Source organism: Stenella coeruleoalba, assembly GCF_951394435.1.
Source record: "Stenella coeruleoalba genome assembly, chromosome: 1".
Lineage (NCBI taxonomy): Eukaryota > Metazoa > Chordata > Mammalia > Artiodactyla > Delphinidae > Stenella > Stenella coeruleoalba.
The window spans coordinates 55,652,207-55,677,894 of record NC_137169.1 but is presented as its reverse complement, the minus strand read 5'-3'; the positions used below and the strand labels follow the sequence as shown (position 1 = coordinate 55,677,894).

The 25,688-nt window shown below is 44.0% G+C and overlaps 1 protein-coding gene across 1 annotated transcript; it reads left to right on the top strand.

Annotated features, from left to right (window-relative positions):
• Positions 1-24,155, top strand: LOC307187047 (uncharacterized protein; the record flags this gene model as incomplete). Its single annotated transcript, XM_079922802.1, has 7 exons — positions 1-70; positions 1,019-1,122; positions 2,326-2,862; positions 3,194-3,300; positions 3,788-3,859; positions 7,061-7,152; positions 9,830-24,155. The coding sequence occupies 7 exons, from the start codon at positions 1-3 to the stop codon at positions 10,078-10,080; spliced, it is 1,233 nt and encodes a 410-aa protein (XP_079778928.1). The 3' UTR covers positions 10,081-24,155.
• Between the last annotated feature and the right edge of the window lie 1,533 nt (positions 24,156-25,688).

Here is a 25,688-nt window from a genome sequence, read left to right as displayed (position 1 = left end):
ATGCAATGGAACCTCATCGATCTGGATGTGTCTGAGCTCACCTGTGACAGTCCAGATCCTTCTCCAAGCTGTAATTACATATATCAGCTATTGTCCAATCCTTTAAAGTTGCAAATGTGCACTTTTTGTCCAGATGCTGACATCTTTCCAGAAGCCCTCTTCAGCTTGCTCAACTGCCAGCCTCCTTACTTAGTTCACTGGGTTCCAGGAAGAATCCGAGTCTCATAAAGAATGCTGCCTCTGATCATTTAATTCCAGGCTGAGCAGAGTAAAATCAGTTTGAACCTCACCAAACTGAAAGTCTATGAAAGTAAAACTTTTGGAGTCTATGAAAGCAAAACTCAAAGGGCAAGTGTTGGCATAACTAATTATATGAATTAGATGGAATTTGAAGAGGAACCAAATATGGTAAAAAGAGGGGAGATAGCAGTTGGTTTAATAAAAAAAATTGAGAAAGCAAATTATGTTTTTCTTGGCTCTGTAAATTAGAAGCCAAAAAATGGTCCGCAGAGGTGTAAGAATCAAAAAGCATCTCCAGTGTTCCGCTTTCACCAAAAACATGGAAGAAATTTCCTAGAAATGGTCTGGATGGAATTATAGAAAATATCCTCTTCAGACCTTCACTGGTTCATTCACTGCCAGGCAGGGTGCTAAACATGGGAGATATAAGATGAACATGGCCGTGACCCTCAAAGCTTACCCTCTAGTTCAGGGAGGTACATCAACTGTCCTGTACAATGAAGTGTGAAAGGCACCAGGAAATAAATATAAAAGGGACACAGTGGGTGCACAAAGGGGGAGTGGTCATCTCTGTGATTCTAATAAAATTACTTCATAGCAATCATGTAGGGTTGTTTAGTGAGACGGCAAACTGTCGCATGGAAAGGGGAAGGAGAACCTGAATTAACAGATATACTGGAGTCAAGGCACAAGGAAGGGGGGTTTGAAGAAGCAATCAGTTCACACCAGTCCTAAGACGTGAATGATCTGGTAAGTGTTCTCCATCTTTAATTTCTAGGTTATGAATTTCACAAAGCAGAATTGCTGCTATACGTCGTCGCTAAGTTAACTCCCGTCCCCCCTCCCCACTTTCCATCGCCACCCCACTACCAGATGTATCAGGTGAGTAGGGCTCAATTCGAATTAAATGTGTCACCTGGGGCAACTCCTCACTACGCAGGGCCTCAGTTTCTTCGCCTGTAAAGTGAGACACCCGAACCAACTCTGAAGTCCATTTCTGCTCAGAATTACTAAATAGGACAAGAAACCAGAAAGGAAACTCAAGAGAAACAAAAGTGAAAGTGCCCAAAGGAAATACAGTAGTAAACAAAAGCACAAAATTCTATATCTCACTGAAAAATGTGGCAGAGTTCCCAAATACTTTTTTCAGCAACCCGTGAACACGAGACTTGGGAGAGAATGAAATGCCTATCACGCCCTCTGAATGTGAATGAGATGAGTGTAACACGAATCCACCTTGCTCCATGCAACTGTCTTCTTAAACAATGACCCTGAACAACCATTTATTAAAATTTTCTTTCTAAATAAGTCAATCCGCGATGAAAGGTCCATCCCCACGTAACAAACCCCACGGACCACCACACAGGGGTGTGTCCCGCTTTGGGAAGAGAGAGAAAAGGGGGTAGAGAAAGAGAGGAAGGAAGGATTCGAACCAATATTAGATTCTGCCTAGTGTGTTGCCACGCGGTTGTTATGCAGAACATCATGGAAGCAAACTATTTTAAAACTTGGGAAATACAGTAGCCTTTAAATTTGATCATTTCCTCCTTCACGGTGTTAGTGAGACTTCTCTGCACGTAACCCAGAACGGTACACCCGCCCGGGAGGGAGAGCGCGAGCTCTGGGGTGGACCGGCAAGTGAAGGCGGCCAGAGGAAGGGACAAGGCTGACAGCTTCGCAGAGCGTTGGCGGCGGGTGTGAGACCGGGACCCGCGACCGCCACGGCTACAGGGTTCGAGCTGGACCCTCCGGGGGCACAGGGCTCCCGAGGTGGGAGGATGCTCCCTGCCCACTGCGGGAGCCTCCCTCCTCTGAGCAGAGGAGGCAAGGGCGCGCAGTCGCGCGCGCGCGCACACATCATTCCCCTGGAGTTGTGTCTTGTCTCTTTTGTTTTTCTCCCTTCCCGGTCATGAGACCCGGAAGTTTTTTTTTTTTTTTTTAATCCTGTCTCTCTCTTTTCCAACCCCCACCCCCCCAATCTATCACATGGCAGAGATAGAATAAAAACAGAAAAATGGCGACGGTCACGTTGTGGCGAGCACGTTGTATCCTTGCTGCGTCATTAGATAATCCTCATGCAAATAGCTTGAAGAACAAAGGAAGGGGGGCCCGAGACCCCCGGGGGCGCAGGTGGGTGTGGGGGCGGCGTGCCGGGCGCGGGGGTGGCGGTGCGTGCGCCAAGCCGAGCGCCGGCGGGAGGCGTGCGGCCGCGCGGGGTTCCGTGCGCCGAGTGTCTACGTCCGTGTGCGCGCCCCTGCGGCGCGGTGGAGCGCTGGCCGGGCCGCTCCTGGCCGGGTCTCGCGGCGCCAGAGCCCGCCACCCGCCCGCCCGGGGGCACGGGAAGCCGGGGGCCGAGGAGAGCTGTTCCGGCGAGGCCGGCCGCGACGCGCGCACACGCACACGCCGCCGCGGGGCTCGGCCGGTTCGGCGGCCGCGCGGGGGGCGGGCCGAGGGCGGGCCGGGCGGGGGCCGAGGGCGCGCCGCTGTCCGGCGCTGGGCGGCTGCCTGCAGCCGCCGCGGGGGACCGCACGCAGCTCGCCACCTCGGGGTGGGCGGCGGCGGGGCGCCGGGGTGGCGGCACTGAGCGAGCTGGGACCCCGCACTCTCGCACGGACTTGGAGGGTATTGCTGGGCTGGGTCTGTTGTGCTTGGGGTGTGTTTTTTTCCTGCGGGGTGGGGGTGGGGGTGACCTCGCCCATCGGCATTTGCGCGGTTTCCCTCTGGCCCTCGCTGGGGTGTCAGGAGCGACGCAGGTTGGACAAGGGCGCGGGGAGACCCCCGGTGCCCCGCTCAGGTCCCCTGGCGGGCCGGCGGCGCGGAGGGGCGGGGCGGGTATGTGTAAATGTTGCGCACTCGCTTTTCCCCCACCCCCGCCTGCTTCCAGGCAGCTGGCGTGGGTCCCTCGCCGTCCGGCGGCGACTGTAAATAGAGCCTGGATGTTGTTTACATGAAGGATCCGGCGGGAGGAGTCTGCGAGGAGGAGGCGGAGGAGGAGGAGGGAGGGAGGAGAGAGGAAGACCGGAGTCCCCGCGGCGGCGGCGGCGGCGGTGGCGGTCCGGGGTGAGGGTGAGCCCTGCGCGGCGCGGGCACCGGGCGCTACCACGAGGCCGGGACGCTGGACCCTGGGGTAGGAGGGAGAATGGGCTCGGGGCGGGGAGACGGGGTCTGTCAGAGTGGCATTTTTAGCTTACAACCTGCCACGCAGATTCTCCGGAGCGATAGAGGAGGGGTTTGCGGGGAGGGCGGGGAGGACTGGATTTCTCTGCACGTTCATTCTCCTATCCCCAATCTTTTCCCGCTTCCTTTCGGGGCTCACCTGTTTATTTCCATCAGCCAGAGCTTTCAGTTTTTATTTAGACATGAGAGGCTGTTTCTTTTATTAGAAGCGTAATTGGGGAGGGGGGTGCGTGGCTGTAATTTATGCCGGTCCCGGTCGCTTTTCAAGAAGGGGGAGGGGACTTGGCGGAGACCGCCTGTTCCCGGCCGTAGCTAACCCCAGGGCTTCTCCCTGCCTTCCCGCGGCCAAGGAATCTTTTCCCTCACTCAGCTACCCGCAGGCCGGCTGCCACCTTCTTGGAGAAGGACCACACCTGTGTTTATTCCTCGCTTTGGAAGAGAGGTGAGCTGAGAAACCGGGAAATCCTGTGTTCCCCAAAGCTCTTAGCCAACCATCCCATCCCAGAATTGGCCAGAAAGTGCTGCTTTCACCTGCTGATTGCGCTGGGCACGCCCATCCCCCCACCCCGGCAAGTAGTGGTCTACAGGTGTGTTGGGATTTTCTCTTGCCTCTGGACCTGCACCCCACCACCCGGCAACTAACTGCTGGGTTTAGATTGAGAGAGAAGTGATCCCCTTGGATTTAGTGTGCGTTCTGCATTCCCCAGTGGGTCTTCCAATGGAATCGTCTGCTCTTCCGCCACAGCCCCCTTTATTCTTCCACTAAGAGCTTAGTCCAGAATCTGGCCTAAGCAGCCAGTCTCTGGCTCTCTTTTTCTGGGCTCCACCCTGGCCCCTCTTGGTTCTCCAGAGCCAAGCACGCCTCCCAAGCAGAAGGCACACCCTGCCCTAAATCTCCTCCATTCCAAAAGGGAGGGGAAAACAGTGGAAGAGAAGGGAGCCAGGGGTCTTCCTTCTGTCCTGAGTATCCCCAACAGCATTTCCCTCTTCAAGCTTGCTGGATTTATAATCCCTTTTTTCTTCTTATCAGCTGCTCCCCCCCACCCTTTGACCCTAGTCCTATGATAGATACTTAGGGAGGTGCGGATGGGGGGGGTGGATTGTCACCCCTTTTTCCTGGTGCGAGGCATTTTCCTTCTCCTTGGTCTTTTCATTTTTGAGACGCTTAACAAGTAAAATATGTAAATATGTTTGCATGCTTATTTGAACTTGTTTTCTTGCTGGCTAATGAATAGCTGGGACTCAAAAGGGAGGGAGGGGAAAGCGACGAGAGGTGCACATTCCCGCTGGTGTCCCCCACATGAACATCCCCAGAGTTGCAGGAGGAGACCCTTCTGTGAAAGCCAACAGTCTCCCTTCCATGACATCACCACCTAAGCCCTTCCAACTTTAGCTTCAGAACAGGAAGAAGGCTCAAAATAGAACTACCTTAGGAATCCAGCTCCTTTTAGAAGATCAACTTTTAAATCAGCTGCAGGAGGAACACTGAACTTTGACATGGGTAGAGAAAGCTATAGTGTTTGTAGTAATTGGTTCTTTGGGGGAAGGGTATGGGGATACTTTCCACGTATATTCACGAAATGCTTTTCTCAAGGTCAGTTGGGTACCTAGACCGATGAATGATTAATCAGATGGTTCTAGATTCTTTATTGAATTATTCATGTGTTTCGGTATGTCAACAGTAACAAGTACTTTTCAGAATGAATTAAAGAGGGGCTCCTAGAATGTGCTCTAGAGAGTCTGCTAGAGATAGAGGAGGTTGTTGGTGGGGAGGGAGCTTTTGAAGGCGAGGAATCTGAGGATGCAGTGACAGCTGTTGTGAGTATGGAAGTTGAGAGGCTTACTATAAACAATGCCTGTAACTTTTGCAGGGTGACTAATATCCTGGACAAAGAATTAACGATGTCAGGATTTTCCACCTTTACCTCGAAAATTAACTCCATATCTTTGAATCATGATGTCTCCATTTTTTTCCCTGAATTCTCTGAGCAGAAAGAGTTGTTCAGTCTTTAGGAAGGGCTGCTTAATAAATGATCATCACTGAAGTATTAACGACCATAAGGATTAGAAGTAAGGCAGAAAATACTTGGCATAATTTGAGTACCTGGTGGGTGCTGTAGAATGACTTGCTGGGTGAAGGGTTCCGGTTTGAAAAAAAGTCCGGATGACAGGACTTTCTCTACCTGCATTAATGCAGTAGCCACTAGCCACGTGTGGCTGTCAAGCACCTGAAATCTGGGTAGGGTGATAAGTCGATTTTTAAATCAAAAATTGGTGTTCCATTCAGTTTTTGGAAAACTTCGTTGTGTTTGGAAACAAGTTGGATATGTGCATCTACTTTTTAAGCTGTAACTTTTATGAAATCTAAATTCAGATTGAGTATTTCTGATGAAGGTTTAGTGTTCGAGTTGACATGTGTTATAAGTGAATATGCTCTGGATTTCAAAGACTTAGTACAAAAAAAGAGTAAAATAGCTCACTAATGTTTATATCGATTACATGTTCCAATGAAGATATTTTGGGTATATTGTGTTAAATGAAATTTATGGTTAATGTCACTTTAACCTGTTTATTTTTTAGTTTTTTCAAAATGTGACTACTGGAATATCTAAAATTACATACATAGCTTGCTTTTTACTTTTCTGGGACACCGCTGGCCTGTAGCATTGCTCCTTTTTCTCCCTGGATTAATTTCAAAAGAGGTGACTGCGTGAAATACAGTTCCTTCATGTTTGTCAACCATTTACTTTCCCCTGTTATTTTCCATTTGGAGATTTGGGAGCACCAAGAGTTAACTATCACAGTATATGAGACTAATAGTGACTGCCCTGCAGATTTCTACGCAGGAGGCGTGCCCTGCGCAGGAAGGTCAATAAAGACGTCCCGGGTGCTGGAAGGGCTGGTAGGGGTGTCTTGGGAAAACTTAGCGATCCACATATCTGGCCAGAGCTGCTTTTGTAAAAGGTTCCTGGGCATGCCAAAATATATCAAAGAACAGTTCGTGGTACTGTAACAGTCATGACACCTGGTGGCATCTTAGTGATGCCACCCACCTTTGTTTATTTTCTCTTTCTTTGCATTCACTTTCTGCCCTCACTTCATAGCTCCATTGGTGGTAATTGGGCCCACAAGGTTCCTGACCCTTTTCCTCCAACAAAAAAGTATAATGTCGACCTGAATGGAGATGTTGCTATCTTTGGAGTTTGGTTTTATCTAATGAGATTCAGTAATGGCAGTGGAAGGGACTTGGGCCTTTAGTACTCTCCCCTCATTTTGTAGATGACAAACTGTCAAGTATCTTGCCGGTTGACATACAGAGAGAGGAATTAAGCATGTACGTTTGTTGATAAGCTATTTCGAGAATCCCTGGGAAATGAAGAAGTTTGTCAATGAATTAGGCAAGTATTTGTTGAGCTTGCACTCTATGGAAAGGACTGTGATGAATGTTGTGGAAGGACATGAAGACAGCAGTCTCTGACTTCAGGAACAATGCTGTTGATTTGAGGAAATCAGATGTAAACAGTACCAAAGTAAATCACAGTTTAAGATATAGCACTTCATAATGAGTGCAGTACCTCTGTGTTACAAGTAGAAATGTGTTCCTTTTCTATGTGTTACAAGTAGAAATGTGTTCCTTTTCCAGGTGTAGGAATAGAAGCTCTGAGAATGGTGGACTCTGCAGAAAAGAGGAGTGTGATTGTGTTTCCGGAACAGCCCAAGGCTCTAGAAATAGAGGTCAGTGCACGTCTTTGGTATCGCCCCCTTTAGCTGTCCGTTAAGGGAATTTGAGAGGTAAGACCCAGCATTTCTAAATGGCAGTGCTGCCAGTAATGAGGAAATCGTAGATTAATTGGAGACACCCAGGGTTTTTAGAGAGACTAGCTAGGGGTGGGTCATTTTGAAGTCAGCTGGTGTATTTTTGATTGGTTTTTCTAAAAGGGTATGATAACAGAGGTGAGACGGAATAAAATTGACTTGTGAGCAGACAGAAATCCAAAATCTGGGGAAAAAAATTAAATCTCGAGCAAAATCCAACAGTGAAAGAAGTAGACAGTTGGACTACAAGTGTGTATTCTGAGTGCACATGTAAAGGGGAAAGGCCCATAGAATAGAATATTATATTCTATTAAGCATGAAGTGGGATGGTCCATTTATTTTAGATTTTTAGTCTCCTGGAGCCTTTTTGGACTAAAATCCCCACCAGTTCGTTCCTCCTTCTGTCTCCATTATCGTATAGAGACCTTCTGTGTTAGGTTTTTTCTTCATGACCTGCTGAGGTTATGCAGCATGACTGTTTAGAGGCCAGTGCTTGGAATGGGTAAAACAATGTCACCCCCTCTGCAATTACTCCCAGTTAATGCTTCTCTGTGAGAATTGGGGCTGACTTGGCCAAGGCAGTCGTCCTTGGCTTTTCCTTGCCGTTTTAGCTGATTTATTTCTCCTAAGGAAAGCAAAAATTGTGTAACCCTCTTATTCCTGATTTCCTACTAATCTTGGCACAAGTTAGTTTTCGAACACTGTTACCAGCAAAGCTTTGCCACGAAACGCAGGTATGCGTTTTCTGTATTTCTGACAAAGCAGTAGTTGACATTTAGCACTTTCTGTTGACAGTACATTTTTATAACATGACCGTTTGGTCAAATGCGCACATTTTATAATGTCACTGAGTTGGATTGTGGTTTTCAAGTTGGGGAAGAAAAAAACATCACACTTTAGTAAAAGACCAGTGGATTGAAATTAACCTGTTTAAACTATTTTAATTTTAAAGTATTGTCAGATATTTTACATGCCAGCAGTTCATTTCATGGTTCCTCCAGTTATTTAATCTATAATCAGATACTTAAAAGTTCAGAATCACTGTATTTTCACTTTCGGTCTGTTGATAAGAGAGACGTGACATGTTTTTTGTGTGTGCACATTTTTAGTATACCAGTTTGCCAGTAGTACTTGGTTTTCTAGTTGATAATATTTGGTGCATGCATCACGAAGAAATTGTTCTTGTGTCATTTTCATCATAGAAGAACTGAGTGTAAAATCAGGTTGATCTCTGGAGGAAAGCATTTTACGTCATTATCTTTTTCTTCCCCTCTCACTGTGCAGTATACTTCCGTACTGTAGCATTAGCACCTGCCATCATTCGTTTTAAAATGAAAATAAGTCAATTTTTTTAAGAAAAATCTACTGAAAAAGAAGTGTTTCTGATAGATTTAGTTTTTTAAATGCGCATTTATAAGAAATAATTTCCATGAAGAAAGAAAACGTTTTAAGTGTTTACTAGTATTTATAGAATACAGTTCTGAAAACCCACATTTTTTTCTTCCTTGAAACTGCTTTAGAGTTATTCTGAGAAGATCACAGAGTAATGGCAGTTTGCTTTTTGTTATTACTTGGCCTCTAGGCTCCCCGCCCTATGCCCCCACGCCCAGTTTAGGTAGATAAATGAGAGAAAAATAAGGAAGTAAAGGAAATACCCATTACTTTTTGTACCAAAAATCTTTAGTTGTCTGATTTTTGGTCATGGCTAATAGAGTGAATTTCAACTTTGTAGCACATTACAAACATTAAGTTCGGGTTTGTTGACTTCATATTTAGACATTCAGTTGCATTAGTACTCAGTCTTTGTGAAGAACAGTCTAATAACTACTAAGTATATCAGAGTTATTTATTTGTCCCCATACTTACTTACCCTCTAGTATCTCACAGTAAGTATTCCTCTTTTCCAAAACTGACAAAACTTGTGGCTGGGAATTGTTCGGTGGTAATCTTTTTATCCTTTTTGATGTATCAGCTATCTAAAATTTCATTCTCAAATAATCACAATATCTTTGTTCATGTAACAGATGTTTATAATTTGGGTAAAATGTGCGACTATTTCCAGGAACCTTAGGTTAAGGGATCCAATTTTTTTTTTTAATCTTCATTGCCCTCTCGTGTTTCAACTCTGTATTACATCAGTTGGCTAAGACCTAAGCGATGACCTCTTTAACTGTTACATATTTTTGCACTTCAGAGAATGTTGTTTTAATTTGTATGTGGGTGGATTGTTTCACTGGATATTCCTTTTCTGAAGATGAGGTCAGTTTCATAGTGCATAAACTTAACAGTTGAGCTAGGCTCACTGTACTCTGCTATTTTCTGACCTGTGCTGATCTAAAGAATTGATTGATCTCTCTGACTTATTTGAAGTAGAGAGCTAGTATCTAATTTGCATATAATGAGTCTTTGAAACTGAGCAAATGCCTAATTGAAAACAGTTATTTTTCAAATATCTGTCAAGTTACACTCACATTGAAATAACTTGAGAACTTATGACTGATATGGAAAAAAAATTAGTGACTCATGGCTTTAATAAGTTGATTATTCTGAAGCCTGAATTCTAGTTTCAGAATCTTTTTGTCCTTTTTGTTAAAAGTACATCATCCCTGGGACTTCCCTGGTGGTCCAGTGGTAAAGAATCCGCCTTACAGTGCAGGGGACAAGGGTTCGATCCCTGGTTGGGGAACTAAGATCCCACATGCTGCGGGGCAACTAAGCCCGCGCGCACCACAACTACGGAGCTTGCGCGCCTCAACTAGAGCCTGCGTGCTGCAAACTACAGAGCTCACGCGCTGTGGAACCCACGCACCACAACCTGAGAAGAGAAAATCCTCATGCCACAACTAGAGAGAAGCCTGTACACCACAAGGAAGAGCCTTGTGCCTTGCCGCAATGAAAGATCCTACGTGCCTCAACGAAGATCCGCGTGCCAACCAAGACCCAACGCAGCGAGAGATAAAAATAAATAAATCTTTAAAAAAAAATGTCCATCATCCTTGAAGATGACTTCAGGGTACATCTCAAAGGTACAGATAATTTTAAAGCAAGTGATGTGTACGTGTTGATTTTTTAAAAGGCATTCCAAAGGTTGTTAACAATCCTTCATCCTAACTGTAAAATTGACGTAACTTTAGTGAAAACACCTCACAGGTGTGATAAATATGTAATCATCATTAGTGTCATCAATTTGAGTATATTCTTAGCACTCAGAGCAAGAACAATAAAAGTCATTCTTTTTGCTAGTTTTTCTTAAATCATAAAACTCCCACAAGCTTCTGCTTCATGATCTGAGATGCTGAGAAAACTAAAAATTTTAAGCAAAAAGTAGATGTTTTCAGAAACTTTGTTTGCATAAATTGTGTAAACTGAATATTCCCTTGATGGAGTTGAATGGCTAGGTTGGGGTAGAGAAAAACACTAGGTTCAGTCATTTGACATGGATTTGAACTCAGGTTCAATGTAACTTAGTGGTATGATCAGGTAAATCACCTAACCTCTCTTAGATTTTTATTTTCTTTCTGTAAAATGGGCTAATGATACCTAACATATTCCAGAATCCTTTTGTGATGAATTAATGTGTAATTCATTGACAACCCCATAGGGGTTCTTGTGAAAACTAAAGCAGAAAGCCATAGAAAATTACTGAATGTTAGGCAGATATGAAGTATTCTTGCCATGTTTGATCACGAGCACTTTGAGGATAGGGACCAGGTCTTATTTATCTTCATTTCCTGGACATCTAGAAGAGGTCTTGGAATATAGTAGACCCTAAGTAAATATTTATTGCATGAATGATTGAGGTCAGGGAGATGGAATCAGCAAATCCGTGCACCGAAGAGGTAACACTGTGAAGTAGAGCTGGAAAGCATATGTGATGTATTCGTGGCTGCTCATCAATATGTATAAATCATATGTTCAGCTTTTGTCTTAATATAATTCAACCAGGCGGTTTACTATTTCAGCCTCACTAATTGTTGGGCTGTGACACTACTTTTTCTTCTGCTTCCCCAAATCTCGAACCAGAAGGGGATCTTGTAGTCTTCCACTTCCTGGGGAGCCTTCAGAGGGAGTCATGCAGCCACCCGGAAAGGATGCTGCCGGCCGACACAGTGACTGACAGGCTGCCCTGGCTCAGTTATCACAGTGCTGATGCTGTCCATTCTAAAGGTACAGTACTGTGATAACTGAAGGATGGCAGCCATCTTGCCTTCCATCAGAGGAGCTCTGTCGTGCCTGGGAAGGAAGACAGAAGATGAAAGAGGCATGTGAAACAGTGGCAGGGACCCAGAAACCCTCTTACCCTGTTCCTGTATTGTGCTTTCCCTAGAGCACAGGGAATGTTATTCCATCTGTCTTTGCCCTGTTTTGTGATATGCGACTAAAGAGGAGTTGGGTAGTTGTTTGCCTTGTTGTACTGAGCAGACATGTTATTAAGATCTTTTGGGACTTTTAAGAGACTGATTTGGGATAAGTGCGAAGTGTGGATTAGTATCTCTGGAGTGGCATTCACAGACATTGTGCCACTTTTGTAAACGTAAGAAGTAACCTGATTAAAATATCTTGATGCTTGTCAATATTAGACGTTCAGAATGAAATTCAACTTAAACAGGGAGAAAAAAGCCCTGCGTGTTGAACAGTATTCATATTATCGTGCGAATAAAATTACGTCTTTGTGTTGAAGAGTGGATAGAGACATGTCATGTTTCTTTCCGTAACAAAATTTAGAGGTCCCATGTCCTGTCAACAGGAAATCCTGGGCTCAGTCTGGGGCATGAGCTCCAGAGGGCCTGCCTAGGCCTGGAGGTCCTTGGCGCTTTGGGGCAGTTCATAGATGTAAGGGGTTTCCAGTGGGTTAAGTGAGACGTGATGCAAGCAAAATATGATGGGGTTTTTGTTTAAAACACACATACACACGATGTGTGTTTGGTTGGTGTATTCATTGTATTCTTCAGTTTAGGTATGTGAGAATGGGAGGACTGGAATGAAACTCAGGAATATCACATGATCCAGCATTTCCACTTCTGGTTATATACCCAAGTGAATGGAGTCAGATATTTTTACACCCGTGTTCACAGCAGCATCATTCACGATAGCCAAAAGGTAGAAGCAACCCAGGTGTCCATCGATGAATGTGGATAAAGTGTTTATACGTACCACAGAATATTACTCAGCATTATTAAGGGAGAAAATTCTGACACGTGTTACGACACGGATGAACCTTGACGATAGCTAAGTGAAACGAGCCAGGCACAAAACAGTGTATGAGTCGTCTTATATGAGATTCCTACAGCAGTCAGAGTCATAGAGCCAGAGGAATGGTGGTTGCCCAGCACTGCAGGAAGGGGGAAATGGGAAATTCACGTTTAACAGAGTGACTGGGAAGATGAAAAATTTCTGGAGTTGGATGATGATGGTTGCACAATGTGAATGTACTTAATACTACAGAACCGTACGCTTAAAAATGGCTAAAATGGTAAATTTTATGTCTATTTTACCACCACCAAAACAAAAAAACAAGGGCAAGGTAATAGCACTGTTGCAGGATTGAATTGATTGCTCTCTTCTTTAGACAGTCTTCAGTGTGAAGATAATTGCTGTTTCAAATAAGCAATTAAAATGTAATTCCCATGTCTTTATGCATTTAAAGTTCTCTAATCTGTAGACTGTTAGACATATGTCCAGGGTTTCTCACATAGCATAGCTTTAAAATTTTGTAAAATATAAAGAAAACTAAGTATAATAACAATGAAAGTACTAAAAGTAGAGTGAAGAAAAGGCCTCAACAGGAAGGCAGATGATGGGGCATCTCGTGCCGGCTTTATGACATTTCTGGTGAAATTGGGCAACTCAGTGGACCTTTCCATGCTCTAGTTGCCTCATTTGCCTGCCTCTTTGGAGTAGTGGTAAAGATGAAATTTTGTGTGTGTGTGTATCGTATGCGTAATATATGTGTGTGTGTGTGTATGTATGTATGTATATATGACCATTTTGATGACCAAAGCAACATTCAAGTGGCATATTATTTCTTTTTCTCAAAATGTAGAAATACAATGTCTGAAAAGATTTTAAAATAACTTTTAATATTTTAAAATAAACTTTTAATAAACATCCTAACTGGACTTGTCACTCAACTATTCCCAGCCTCATTAAAAGGAGTATTCTATAGCTTGCTCTTCATCACAAAAGGTTTTTTTTCTATTATTATATGTGTAAATGTGAAAATAAGTAAAAGCATAGAGACTAGAAATAGACAGCGATAACCTTCTCTAAGGGATCGTGTGTTTTATTAGCCCTGAGTAAAAGGCATCATTTGTGGATCGTATCTACTTTATCACAAAGCTCTCACTTGGACTCATGCTCTGGAAATCAGATTTTGGTGGTAGGAATGGCCCCCACCAGATCCCATGCAGTGTTCTACCTTGATCATATCACACAGAGTTGGAGCAGAAAGTGAGCTCTGATCCCTGCCGTGCCAATTTCAAATATTTTGCTATGCCTTGTATGTTCTGAGCTTCCCTGAATAACCAACCAACTATAAATATGCCACGAATTTGTCTGTACCATTATTAACCTGACTTGTTTCTTCCAAATCAATTGCTTTTTGAGACAAGAAGATTCTTATGTTTCTGTGCTTCATGTAGAGGATTTTTTCCCCTAAAAATTGCTTCCTTAAAACTGTACATTCATATTCACAATTTATCCTCGCCAAACAGTTCATTTTCACCATTACCTGTTAAGAATCTTTTATTACACGAGTTCTTCATTAAGCATGAACAAGAGTAAGGGAGGCACCAAAAAACCACTTTGTTTTTTCCTTCTCTATCCAAACCATGATTATGAAGATTCCCATTGGAAGGGAATGCCAGGTACCAGAGGGTGTGCCTGGAATATTCTCAGCTGGAGTTCCTTATATTGGTTGAAAGGGTTTTGTGTTGTAATGTGTGCCCCTAATGTAATAGATGTCGAAACAATTCACATAATTGACATGGAGTAAAGTAAGTTGATTATGTCCTGCTTTATGCATTTGGACTATTACTGTACTTTTATTTTTCATGAGATTATGAGGAGATGGATAGTTCTATTAAAAAGTGGGAAGTGGGACAGTTCCAATGTAGTGGGAAATTCATTTTCATTTTTTTGCCACTGTCTTTGTAAATGAAATTCCAGACATATTATTCAGACGGCAATTGCTTGATTTTTTTTTTTTTTCACTTTGAAAATGAGTATCTTTGGACCAGGGATATCTTAGGGTCAGTGGGCGTAGCTGCCTAGAGCAATTTGCAGAGAAGACTTTTGAGACCACATCTGGGTTCCACAGAAAGGAGTGCTATAACCACCTTTCCATGTCTCCCTGTGGTCAACTCTCAGTGTCTGTCATTGGCATCAGATTGTGATGCAGGGGTACATTGCTGACCCCTTTCCAGGTACTATGATTTTAGTATAGAGCTTTAGATCCTCTGGGAAGGCAGACATTCTCAAAAGTTATATTGATAGACTAGAATTCTGGGAAGCTATGTCATTGAGAATCTAGACACCCTTTTTTATGGGGAGGGCAGCACGGGCTTCTAATTAAAAGGTCTACCAACATAATGTGTAGAATTATGCCTAGACATAAATCTTCCCGGTTTTATTATCATTCACTGATTTCTGTAAAATTATTCTAATACTATTCTAATACCATAAAATTTGCCACACTTCAGTAAATGCATTTTGGGCAATCTTGCGTAGTTTATATATGTAGAATTTTGTGTACATAATTGGGTCTAGTGGCTAGAAGAGGACTTCCTTCCCCCCCCACTCCTTTTTTTTAAGTTGTCAGGATTATTTGCTTGAAATGAGTTAGTATTTGTTGAGTGCACGTGTACCAAGACTCTTGTTTCATCCTAATTCAAATCTTTGACGAAGCGTTCTCCACACTTCATAATTGAAGAACCTGAGGAAGCTCACAGAGTCTTCAAGACACAGCTAGTAAGTGGTAGAGGAAGGGGATAAGTCTAGAACAGAAAAAGTATGAGAAGTTAATGTAAATTAATTCTGCTTTGCTTTTGAATGTAGATTAGTAGATGAGGCTTTGAAGAGGAATTAGACCCAGCATATGTCACAGTGCTTTGAAACTTACACGGCACCTTCCCCCATCCACCATGGCTGCTTTCTGCCTCCTTAGCTGTACACTATAATTGCCTTTTTATTTTTTTATTTTTTGTTTCTTTGGCCACACCAAGTGGCTTGTGGGATCTTAGTTCCCTGACCAGGGATTGAACCTGGTCCTCAGCAGTGAAAGTGCGGAGTCCTAACCACTGGATCGCCAGGGAATTCCCTATAATTGCCTTTTTAAAATGAAAATCTGATCATGGCACAATTTTGTTTTAAAACCCTCTGATGGCTTCTTTGATCCTCTTGGGATTAAGACTACTGTCCTTAACATGCTCCATGATTGTAAAGATTCCCATTGGAAGGGAATGCCAGGTATGAGAGTGTGTGCCTGGAACATTCTCAGCTGGAGTTCCTTATGTTTAAATTGGTTCCGACCCACCTCTCTGGTCCCATGTCTCGTACCCAGTTGACCAGCCCATCCTTTGTCCAGGGAGTCAAGCTTCTTTCCCCCTCCAGTGCATTTCCTTCTGCCTGAGGCATCCTTACCATTCACTTCTCTTATCCTTCACTTTTCTTATCCATCTCTGATTAAATATTAAATATTAATTCCTCAGAGAACCCTTTCCTGACAGTCTCAACTGTGTCCGGTCCCATGGCACTCTGTGCTTTTCTTTCAATGTACTTATCACAACTGAACTACGTAAACGTACGTGTTTGGGGTGTGTGTGTGTTTAATGTCTCATTAGATTGTGAGTTCCTTGAGGGCAGGAACCATGGCTCTATCCATTGCTTTGTTCACAGTGCCTGGCACAGAATCTGCCATGTGGCTCACAGTAGAAATCTAACGTGGTATGAGATACTGAGTGGAGTCTTTCCTGTTTTCTAAGAACGGGTGAGAAGAGTCCACAGCTAAAAAGGTGTTTAAAATCCCCACTCTTCTTTGATCAGAGAACTTCAGCTCTGTGGCCAGCATTTTCCTGCAAAGCGTCTTCAAAATGTGCCATTCAGCAGAACCAACTCTCAGATGACCCTTATCGCTCAGATGATCCTTATCGCTCACACCCATCCCCGTAAAAGAGGGCTGGGAGCGGGAGAGAACCTTCCTCAGAGAGCAGCATTCCACTTGGAGCTCATCTTTCGTCTGGAACTTGGTGAGCCGCTAGCTATCCCAGTAGGAGCTCCCCACGACCAGACTCTGCAAAGCTAAGAGAAGGAATGGGGAGAGGGAGGAAAGGAGAGATGCTGAGTTGGGTGGGACAAGGATGTGAGTTTCTTGGACACTATGGTCAATGGAAGGGAATCTATAGAAGGTGGCTTGGGACTTAAGCCTTCTGGCTAATGCCTCGCGGGAGAGCAGCTGCCACAACCCATGAGTGGATCCCAGGAGTGAGCCAGGGTAGGGATGGTATCCCAAAAGACAAGCCTCTGGCCAGTCAGAAAACTCACCCCCACCAAGGTGGGATGGCTCACGTGGGAACCCTCTGTGGAACTGATGAAGAGGGGAGCCCCGTTTGATGCAGAGGTTTTTTTGAAAGATGTCATTTCAGCAGAACCAGCTCTCAGACTCACTGTCGGTGGTCATGAAAGGAACCAGCCAAGAAAGTAGTAAGCTCTGGGAGAAGAGGAGAGGCGGGCGTGAGGGAGAGACCACATCACTCCTCCACCCCAGCCCCTGGAGCCTCGGGCCTGGCCTCAGCTGGAGAGAAGTACAGAGCTTTGTAATGAAGATGGGATTAAAATCCTCATCAAAGTGAAACGCTTGGCAACTCGACTTGGTTAGAGGTGAATTTGAGGCCCTTACTACTCAAGAGGAAAGGGGAGCACAAAAGAAGCTACTGGACATAAAATAGTTTCATGTTTTACTCTTCACTGAGTTGAAAGTCAAAAGTTAAAATTATTCGTTAAAAGGATGGAAGGACTATAAAATATCCCTTCAGGGGCTTCCTTGGTGGCGCAGTGGTTAAGAATCCGCCTGCTAATGCAGGGCACACGGGTTCGAGCCCTGGTCTGGGGAGATCCCGCATGCCGTGGAGCAGCTAAGCCCGTGCGCCACAACTACTGAGCCTGCACTCTAGAGTCCACGAGCCACCACTACTGAGCTCACGTGCCACAACTACTGAAGCCCGCATGCCTAGAGCCCGTGCTCTGCAACAAGAGAAGCCACTGCAATGAGAAGCCTGCTCACCGCCCCCAAGAGTAGCCCCCACTCGCCACAACTAGAGAAAGCGCGCGCGCAGCAACAAAGACCCAATGCAGCCAAAAATAAATTAAAATAAATAAATTAATTTAAAAAATATATCCCTTCAGGTAAAAGTTTGCATGTCCGTGTATCTTCCCCTAGTTAAGTCCCCTCACCCGCTGCTTCTAACGTGTAAAGGAGTTGAAATGCCAATTCAATCCTAACACTTCCAGCAGCCTGTTACCTCCCACTACTGTCCCCTCTCCCTTGTCCAGAAAGCAGAAGGCAATTTAGTGAGAAAGTAGAAACCAGTAAGGACATTTCCCCGTAACCCAACTCCTGGCACATTTGCCTGAAGGCACCGTGCATGAGGCTAGATGGGAGTTATTCAGGGTTACCTGTAGGTAATCATCAAGTGGTTTGAATTCCACAACCTTGACCGTTCTTCTTTGTCACTGATAGACTCATTAAGAATATCTCAATGCAGAACCAGGAGGCTTAAAAAACAAACTTGTAGATGAACCTGGCCTTAACAATGTCAGTCCTAAGAACCTGCTGTATATAGCACAGGGAACTCTACTCAATACTCTGTAATGACCTATACGGGGAAAGAACCTTAAAAAAACAAAAGATTCACTGGTAACTGATTCACTTTGCTGTACCCCTGAAACTAACACAACATTGTAAATCAACTATACTCCAATAAAAATTAAAAGCAAAACAATGTCAGTCCTTACTAGACACCAAATTGCGGATGACTGACAGGGACCTACTTCCTAGTCGTTAGCCCCATCGGTACACTATAGAGGATGGGAACCCAAGAGCTCATTTGCTCCAGCATTTTTCACACTGTGGGTTTGAAATCGATTAAATATGTCTTGACCAGCACTTAAAAAAATAAGACAAGATAGAAAATATCAGAGTGCATAGCATGTGGTAGGGTAATATTACTTCATGAAACTTTGCAATTGCCCCCTTGAGTGTATGTGAGTGTGTACTGGGACACAAGTGTTTTTTTATTTTTCACTTTGGGTTTCAGTTCAGTTCATAAGTTATTGATCTAGATGTTAGATTCTAGATCATCTCATTATTGCAGATTTTGGAAACTAAAGCCCAGAACAGTGAAGACACTCGTCCACGGTCGGTAGGAAGAGTAGGAACTCAGACCTGCATCTCAGTCTCTTAGTTAATGTTTCCCCTTCTTCTCACCAGCCCAGAGAGACTAGCAATAGTAATAGCTAATATTCAGTGAGTAATTACTATGTGCCAGCCGCTGCACTAAACACATCATCTTATTTCATAGGAAAAGGGGGTGGTTCGGCTTTGTGTTTTGTTTCAAGTAAATGTTAATGGCTGAACAGTGACTTAGTGCTGTAAGCTGTGGCTAGAACAGATACAGAAGCTGTGAGTAAACATTTAAAGTTTTTACAGCAATTTGACAGAGTAATTTTATGTCTGTTGACTCTAGTAATAAAAACATTGGCTTGCATTTTATTTCTTTAATAAACACTTTTCTAGCAATTCATTTTCATTGTAGTTTATAAAAATATCGGTCCATGATGGACTAGGAATAAGAACAAACTGGTTCTTCTCCACAGATAGTTTGAGAAGCACTGACTTCGACCCAGCAAGGCCAACACCTTTGTCCCTTGAGGCCTCTGTAGTCCTTTTGAAGTGCCAGGTTGTCATAGATACCCCTGGAAGAGGCAGATTGCTGGATGCAAGCCCCCTAGCAGCAGAGAAGGGGTTACTGTGTTATCTAGAGCCAATGAGGGACAGCTGCCCTTGTCTTGGGAATGACTAGTGGAAAAGGCACTAACGCCAATAAATATTCCAAAGCTTTCATTTACTTCAGAACTCGAGGAAGTGGGACTGATGGGGATGCTTTCCCTCTCTGGGAAAGCAGAAAGAGCTCCTTCTTTGTAAAGTTGCCCCATGAGAAAAATTTCAACACAGAACAAATTAAATTCTCATTTCCCAAGACTCTCAGTCAGAGTGGTAAGAGCAGAGGGATGATGCTACAGAGGTCTTTGGAAAAATAAGGCTCCATTAAAGGGAGCCTGTGGATGTCCTTGACATGCAGGCTCTGTAGAGGGAAGCACACTCCATAAATCCTGCGGGACTGCTTTTTGGCTGAATCCTAAGATTCGTACGAAGAACTGTTTTGAGTGAATCATTGTGTCTTTGCATCTTCTGGAATTCTGAAGACTGCAGCCAAGGAGTTAGCAAGGCTGAGCACTGGACTGAGCATTTAATCAGTTGAATGCTTCCTTATGTTTTTTTTTCCTGGTTTGTTCTCATAACAAGTGACCTTCGTCCAACTCCTAGCAACACATGATTGTGGAATGTTCCCTCCTGAGGAATACTGCCTTGTTTTTTCATTCTGAACACACTGAAAATCTCTGAAAATTCAGATGACCTTGTTTGGACAATGATAATAATGTAAGCTAACTGTACGTGCTGTGTGCCCAGTGTTTTACATCTGTATTATATTTTACGTATGTATTTACTTAGTGTTTACATACTAAGTGTCCCAACAGCCCTGGTCAAATGGGGGCACAGGGGAACTAAGGCTTAGAAAAATTAGGTCACTTACCTGATGTAATTTGGTTCAGTCCTCAGCTTCTGCATTTCTATATTTCCTGCAGATTCATATCAACATCCTTGCACAAGTGAGACAATGCCAGAACTCCAAAGTCATGACATTTTCATTGATTCCTTCTACCTGAAAACAGTATCAGGGCCCGCTTACTTGTGGTTTTGATTTTGAATACACACCACCTATTGAATAATTCAGGAGTGGAATGATGCATATATAATTGTAGGTCCTGCAAACTCAGAAGTGCCCATGGTAATAATAGCTAGCATTGATTGAAGACGTTCTGCATAACCTGTCCATGCAGTAGTTTTTACCTGCATTCTCTTACTTAATCTTTCCACACCACCTCCTCCTTATCCCTATTTCTGCTTTCTTTTTCTTTTTCTTTTTTTTTTTTTTTTTTGCGGTACGCGGGCCTCTCACTGTTGTGGCCTCTCCCATTGTGGAGCACAGGCTCCGGATGCGCAGGCTCAGCGGCCGTGGCTCACGGGCCCAGCTGCTCCGCGGCATGTGGGATCTTCCCAGACCGGGGCACGAACCCGCGTTCCCCGCATCGGCAGGTGGACTCTCAACCACTGTGCCACTAGGGAAGCCCCAAAATTTTTATTTAAAAAAAATTTTTATTTTATATTGGAGAATAGTTGATTAACAATTTTTTTTTCTAATAACGTTTTTTTTCTTCCCCTGTGCCTCGCTGCTTGTGGGATCTTAATTCCCTGACCAGGGATCAAACCCTGCATTGGAAGCACAGAGTCCTAACCACGGGACTGCCAGGGAAGTCTTTCTGCTTTATTTTCTTACAGCACTTTTACATGGTCTGTTCACACTAGCATACTTCAATTTACTTAACTGTATCTATTACTACCTCTCCCCCACTAGAATGTAAGCTCCATGAGGGCTGTGTGTCTTTTTAGCTCACTGATAGAAGTCCCCAGCAAGTAAAACCCGGTCTGGTACATAATAGGTGCTCAAATATTTGTTGAGTGAATGAATGAACCGTCTCTATAGGTAAATATCATTGTCATCACAAACTGAGGTTTGTGGTATTAAATAATGTGCTTAAATGGGAAGCAGTTACTCCTTTTTACTTCAAAATCAGTTTTGAAATGTGAGTGATGATAGCTTCCTTTCTCTGCTACATTGCTGGAATGAAAATCTTAACACACAAAAGAAGAGGTTGCTTTGACACTTTAGGTACCCTCCTTAGAGCAGATAAGCAGTGTGTATTTGTTAAATACGTATATTGGCCTCTCATCTGCAGTAGTAACGATAGCAAGTATTAAGGTAAATAAGATATCTTTTTCTTCTATCCTGTTGGGGTGCCCCCAGGTTTTATAACAGAGTGGAGGACAAGCTTTGTATGAATGACTCGCTAACACAAGACAGCTTCTGTTGAAGCAGTCGTGGGCTTCTCATGAGATAGAATTTCAGAGCTGCGAAGGGCCTGAGAGCTGTCTAGGCCAGCCTCCCCACCTCTCCCCCCCGATGCCAGATTGTGGACTCAGGTCCTCCTTCACAGGACAGCCCGTTCCACTGATGTACAGAAGCATTGTTATTGGATGTCTGCATTGTCAGAAAATTCTTCCTACTGAGCTGAAATGTATCTTCAGGTAACTTCTCCCCATTGGTCTGCGTTCTGCTGTCCAGGGAATGACAGAATAAATGAAATCATCCTTTCACGGTCAGCCCTCCAGATATTGGTCTGTCTGTACTCCTCACTGGGTTGCTCTTGTCCCAGTCCCCCAGACCTTCCGCCTGGCATCTTTCCAGCCACTTCCCCATCCTGCTGCCTCCTGTTGGCACGCTCTCCAGCTTGTTCATGTACAGTTTGTGTCCTCCAGTGCTCCAGGTGTGCTGTCGGGGTGACATCCATTGTGTTTTGGCAGCTGCACCACCCTGTTGACTCCTTCACACCCACGAAATCCTTGAGTGTGGACTATTGTCGAACGCAAGGGGGAAGAAAGTATTGCACAGATGCAACTAAGGATTACTGATGATTATGAAAAGTAATGGTGATGTCTGTAGACACTCTGTCCTCCATTTCTTTGGGCACTTCTGCCACACCCAAGACAGTTATGATAAGAATAACTATTTATTGCATTTGGACTGTGTGTAAGACACTGTCCTAGCCACCTTACATATACTTCCTATTTAACTTTCAAAGCAACCGCATTCATAGGTATGATGAAACTCTGTTACACTTGAGGAGATAGAGATTAGGAGAGATTAACTAACATGCTTAAGATCACATATCTTGTAATTAGTAGAGCACGGATAGGAATCTGTTTGATTACAAAGAGGACAGGCTTAGCAATTCAAGGCTCCAAGTTTCATTCTCTCTGAAAAACATGCACAGGAAGGTATTTTAAAGGAGTTATGATATCTTCTTCCTGTCCTCTGAAGGAGGAAAGGATCCACGTTATTGTGTTTCTACTCTCTGCCTGCTGTTCCATATCTGTTTATCTCATTTAGTCCTCAGGACAATTCTATGAGGAGAGCACTGTTGTCGTTAACCATTTGACAGGGAAGGAAACCGTGGCTCAGAGAGGATAACGCTGTCACTCACATAGCTCCCTGAGCCCAGAGCCTACATGCTTTCTGCCGTACTATGCCATTTCTCAGAGATTTTTAACTCAACCCTAACTGCCTCCCTCCCAGAGGGTCTCTGACCATTACGGTCTCCCCTCTCCTGTGCAGCATTACCAGACTTACTGACTTACTAAATTACCTAAGCGGAAACAAGAGAAAACCCTCACGAAATTAGATGAGCATTCACTCATTGGTAAAGGCTTCCTATATGCATATCTTTGAGGCAAGGATCAGCCTTAGAAGCCAAGTAAGGAGCCAGCTGAAGTTATTAGAGCTCAGCTCAGATGTGGCCCATCATGCTTCCTTCTCCGGTTGTAGGACCCTATACATAAATCCATGGTGAGTGCAATGGCTGCTGTCAAGACCTGATCATTAGTGATGCTCACTTGAGGGCCATGGACCCTCCAGCCTTCAGACTGAATTAACTTACTTGCCAAATCACAGGTCCAGAAATCTAGAGACCACCAGTAAGAATCTTGACAAATCACATTACTAATCTTTGCATTTGCATGAAATGTAAGTGTTCACAAAATGCTTTTTACTTATATTATTCCATTTGTTCCTCCCACCAACTTGGTAACAGAGTCCAGGCAGGGGTTCATTGCCCTGTTCTGCAAATAGGGAATCAGAAACTCCGAGAGACTCAGAGACTGGCTCAGAGCCTCACAGTCTCTAGGGCAGGGCCCGGACACAGTTCATTCAAGCTGTGAATCCTGCCCTTGCACTCCTGCCCCTTCTCCCTTTACTCCTCTCTCACACTGTGCCCCAAACTTCTTGTATATCTCTGCCCTTGCCACTGGCCCATTAACTAAGAACAGTCACCAGCTCAGAACTAACTTCACTAGGCCAAGCAGGGACTGCTCTTTTTCAGACTTCACATCCCATGCCATCTGGTCACCCTTGACTTTCTACAGAACAGATGCGATGGTTTACAGGTTGTCATCAATCTTCACCATCACTTGGGAAGTCCAGTTGAGTCTGCAGCTCTAAGCTGCCATACATGTTCTTTTTCCCCAGGCAAGTACCTGTGTATTAATCTTAATGTCACGCTAACCATTTGAAAATCTTAAAACTTTACTTGGTTTCTCTAGGGTGGACAGTAAACTGAGAAATTGCCCTGGAAGCCAAGGCTTTCCTGTGGATTGGCTCAGGGAAGATCATCTGACTTAAAGCTCACTCTGCGCTTGGCCAATGGGCAGAGGCTGCGGTCTCCACACCGCCCAGCTCAGAGTTGAAGCCTGCTGACCCCCACCCCGTCCTGTCTCTAATCTAGCCTCCCTTCTAAAATGTTGTCATTTCATATACGTTCTGTGATTAGAATCAGATTGTATGTAACCTTTTGGAAATGGCTTTTTTCTGCTCAGCATAATTCCCTGGAGGTTCATCCAAGTCATGATATAGATTTTTGTTTTGGTTTATTATCTAAAGTCCAAAAAAAAAAAAAAAAAAGAAAAAAGAAAATAAAGTCCATACATTAAATGAAAAAAATTTTAAGTTTAGGTTTAATTAATTTTTTTAAATTTTCACTTAGACTTAAAATATATATATATATATTTTATTTTATTTTTGGCTGCGTCGGGTCTTAGTTGCAGCACGCAGGATCTTTCGTTGTGGCGTCCGGGCTCCAGAGTGCATGGGCTCTGCAGTCTCTGTATTTGCGGTACATGGGCTCTCTAGTTGTGGCTTGCGTGCTCGGTAGTTGTGGTGTGTGGGCTTAGTTGCCCTGCGGCATGTGGGATCTTAGTTCCCCCACCAGGGATCAAACCCGTGTCCCCTGCATTGTAAGGTAGATTCTTAACCACTGGGCCACCAGGGAAGTGCCTCACTTAGATTTTTGATGGGGGTGTGAGTGCGTGTGTTTTTAATTCACTAACATCTGTAGCCGAAGTTACAGAAGCTAGATGTGCTACTTCCTAGCCAGGAGCCCTTGTTGATAGCTTGATCTTTTTGAGACTTGGTGTCCTCCCTTTTAGAATGAGCATGATAATTAGAACTTTATATTTGACTTTTTAAAGTTTCAAGGAGGAGAAGCGTCCATATTCCCCTCACTAGTGAAGTTTATTGCAAAGATTCAGGACAACGTCTTCTTTAGCCACAGGGTAGCTCAGTACTTCAAGTATTGGGATAAACAGCAGGCCTTGTGCATTGTTTATGTGTGACTCCCTGTCATTCCTATTATCCAGGAGAAAAGATCTGAACGGGTTGGTTGGCTGATTCCAATATAGAGAACCTGTAATGGCCCACACCAAACCCCTTGAAGGTGTCCTCTCGAGGCCCTCTTGTCGATGTGCTAGGGGAATCTATTAACGTCTCTGTCTGGCCACCTGTCAGAACCAAGCAAAGATGCCTTGGGAGGTGATGCCCCCTTTGCAGGAGGTATTCAGTCTGAGGCTGATGGCCACATATCAGGTATGGGACTCCCCAGAGAGTACAGCTGATCCCTGGCTTTAGTCCTTTGTAGATGAAGGGCAGATATATTTCATTCAGAGTAAAACACACGAAGTCCCCATTCAGTCCATGTGTTCAGAAGGGTCTCTGCATGTGAAAGGACCTTAAGGCTTAATGGACCCCCAACCAGGACAGCGTTTCACAAGATTTATAAGGAGCAGAATTCAACGGCCAAGAACACCTTTGGCCAACTATAAAGCCCTCTACAAATACTAGTGATTTCACAAAGTCGTCTGATTTAACATGAATTCAGTGTCATCTAAGTAGCATTTTGGTTATGTTCCACTAGGAAGGAAATTTCCGTGTGTGTGTGTGTGTGTGTTTGTGTGTGTGTGTGTGTGTGAGAGAGAGAGACAGAGAGACAGAGATTTTTAAAAATAAGTGACCCTGGTTTGTCATAGCTATTCAGGTTAAACAGGAAAATGAAAACACACACATACACAGACACACACACTCACACACACATCTACTTGTGTTTCTGAAAGGAGACAGCAGAGTTCAGTATAGAGCTGGAAACAAAGCCAGCTGGTTCCTTTGAAATGTCAG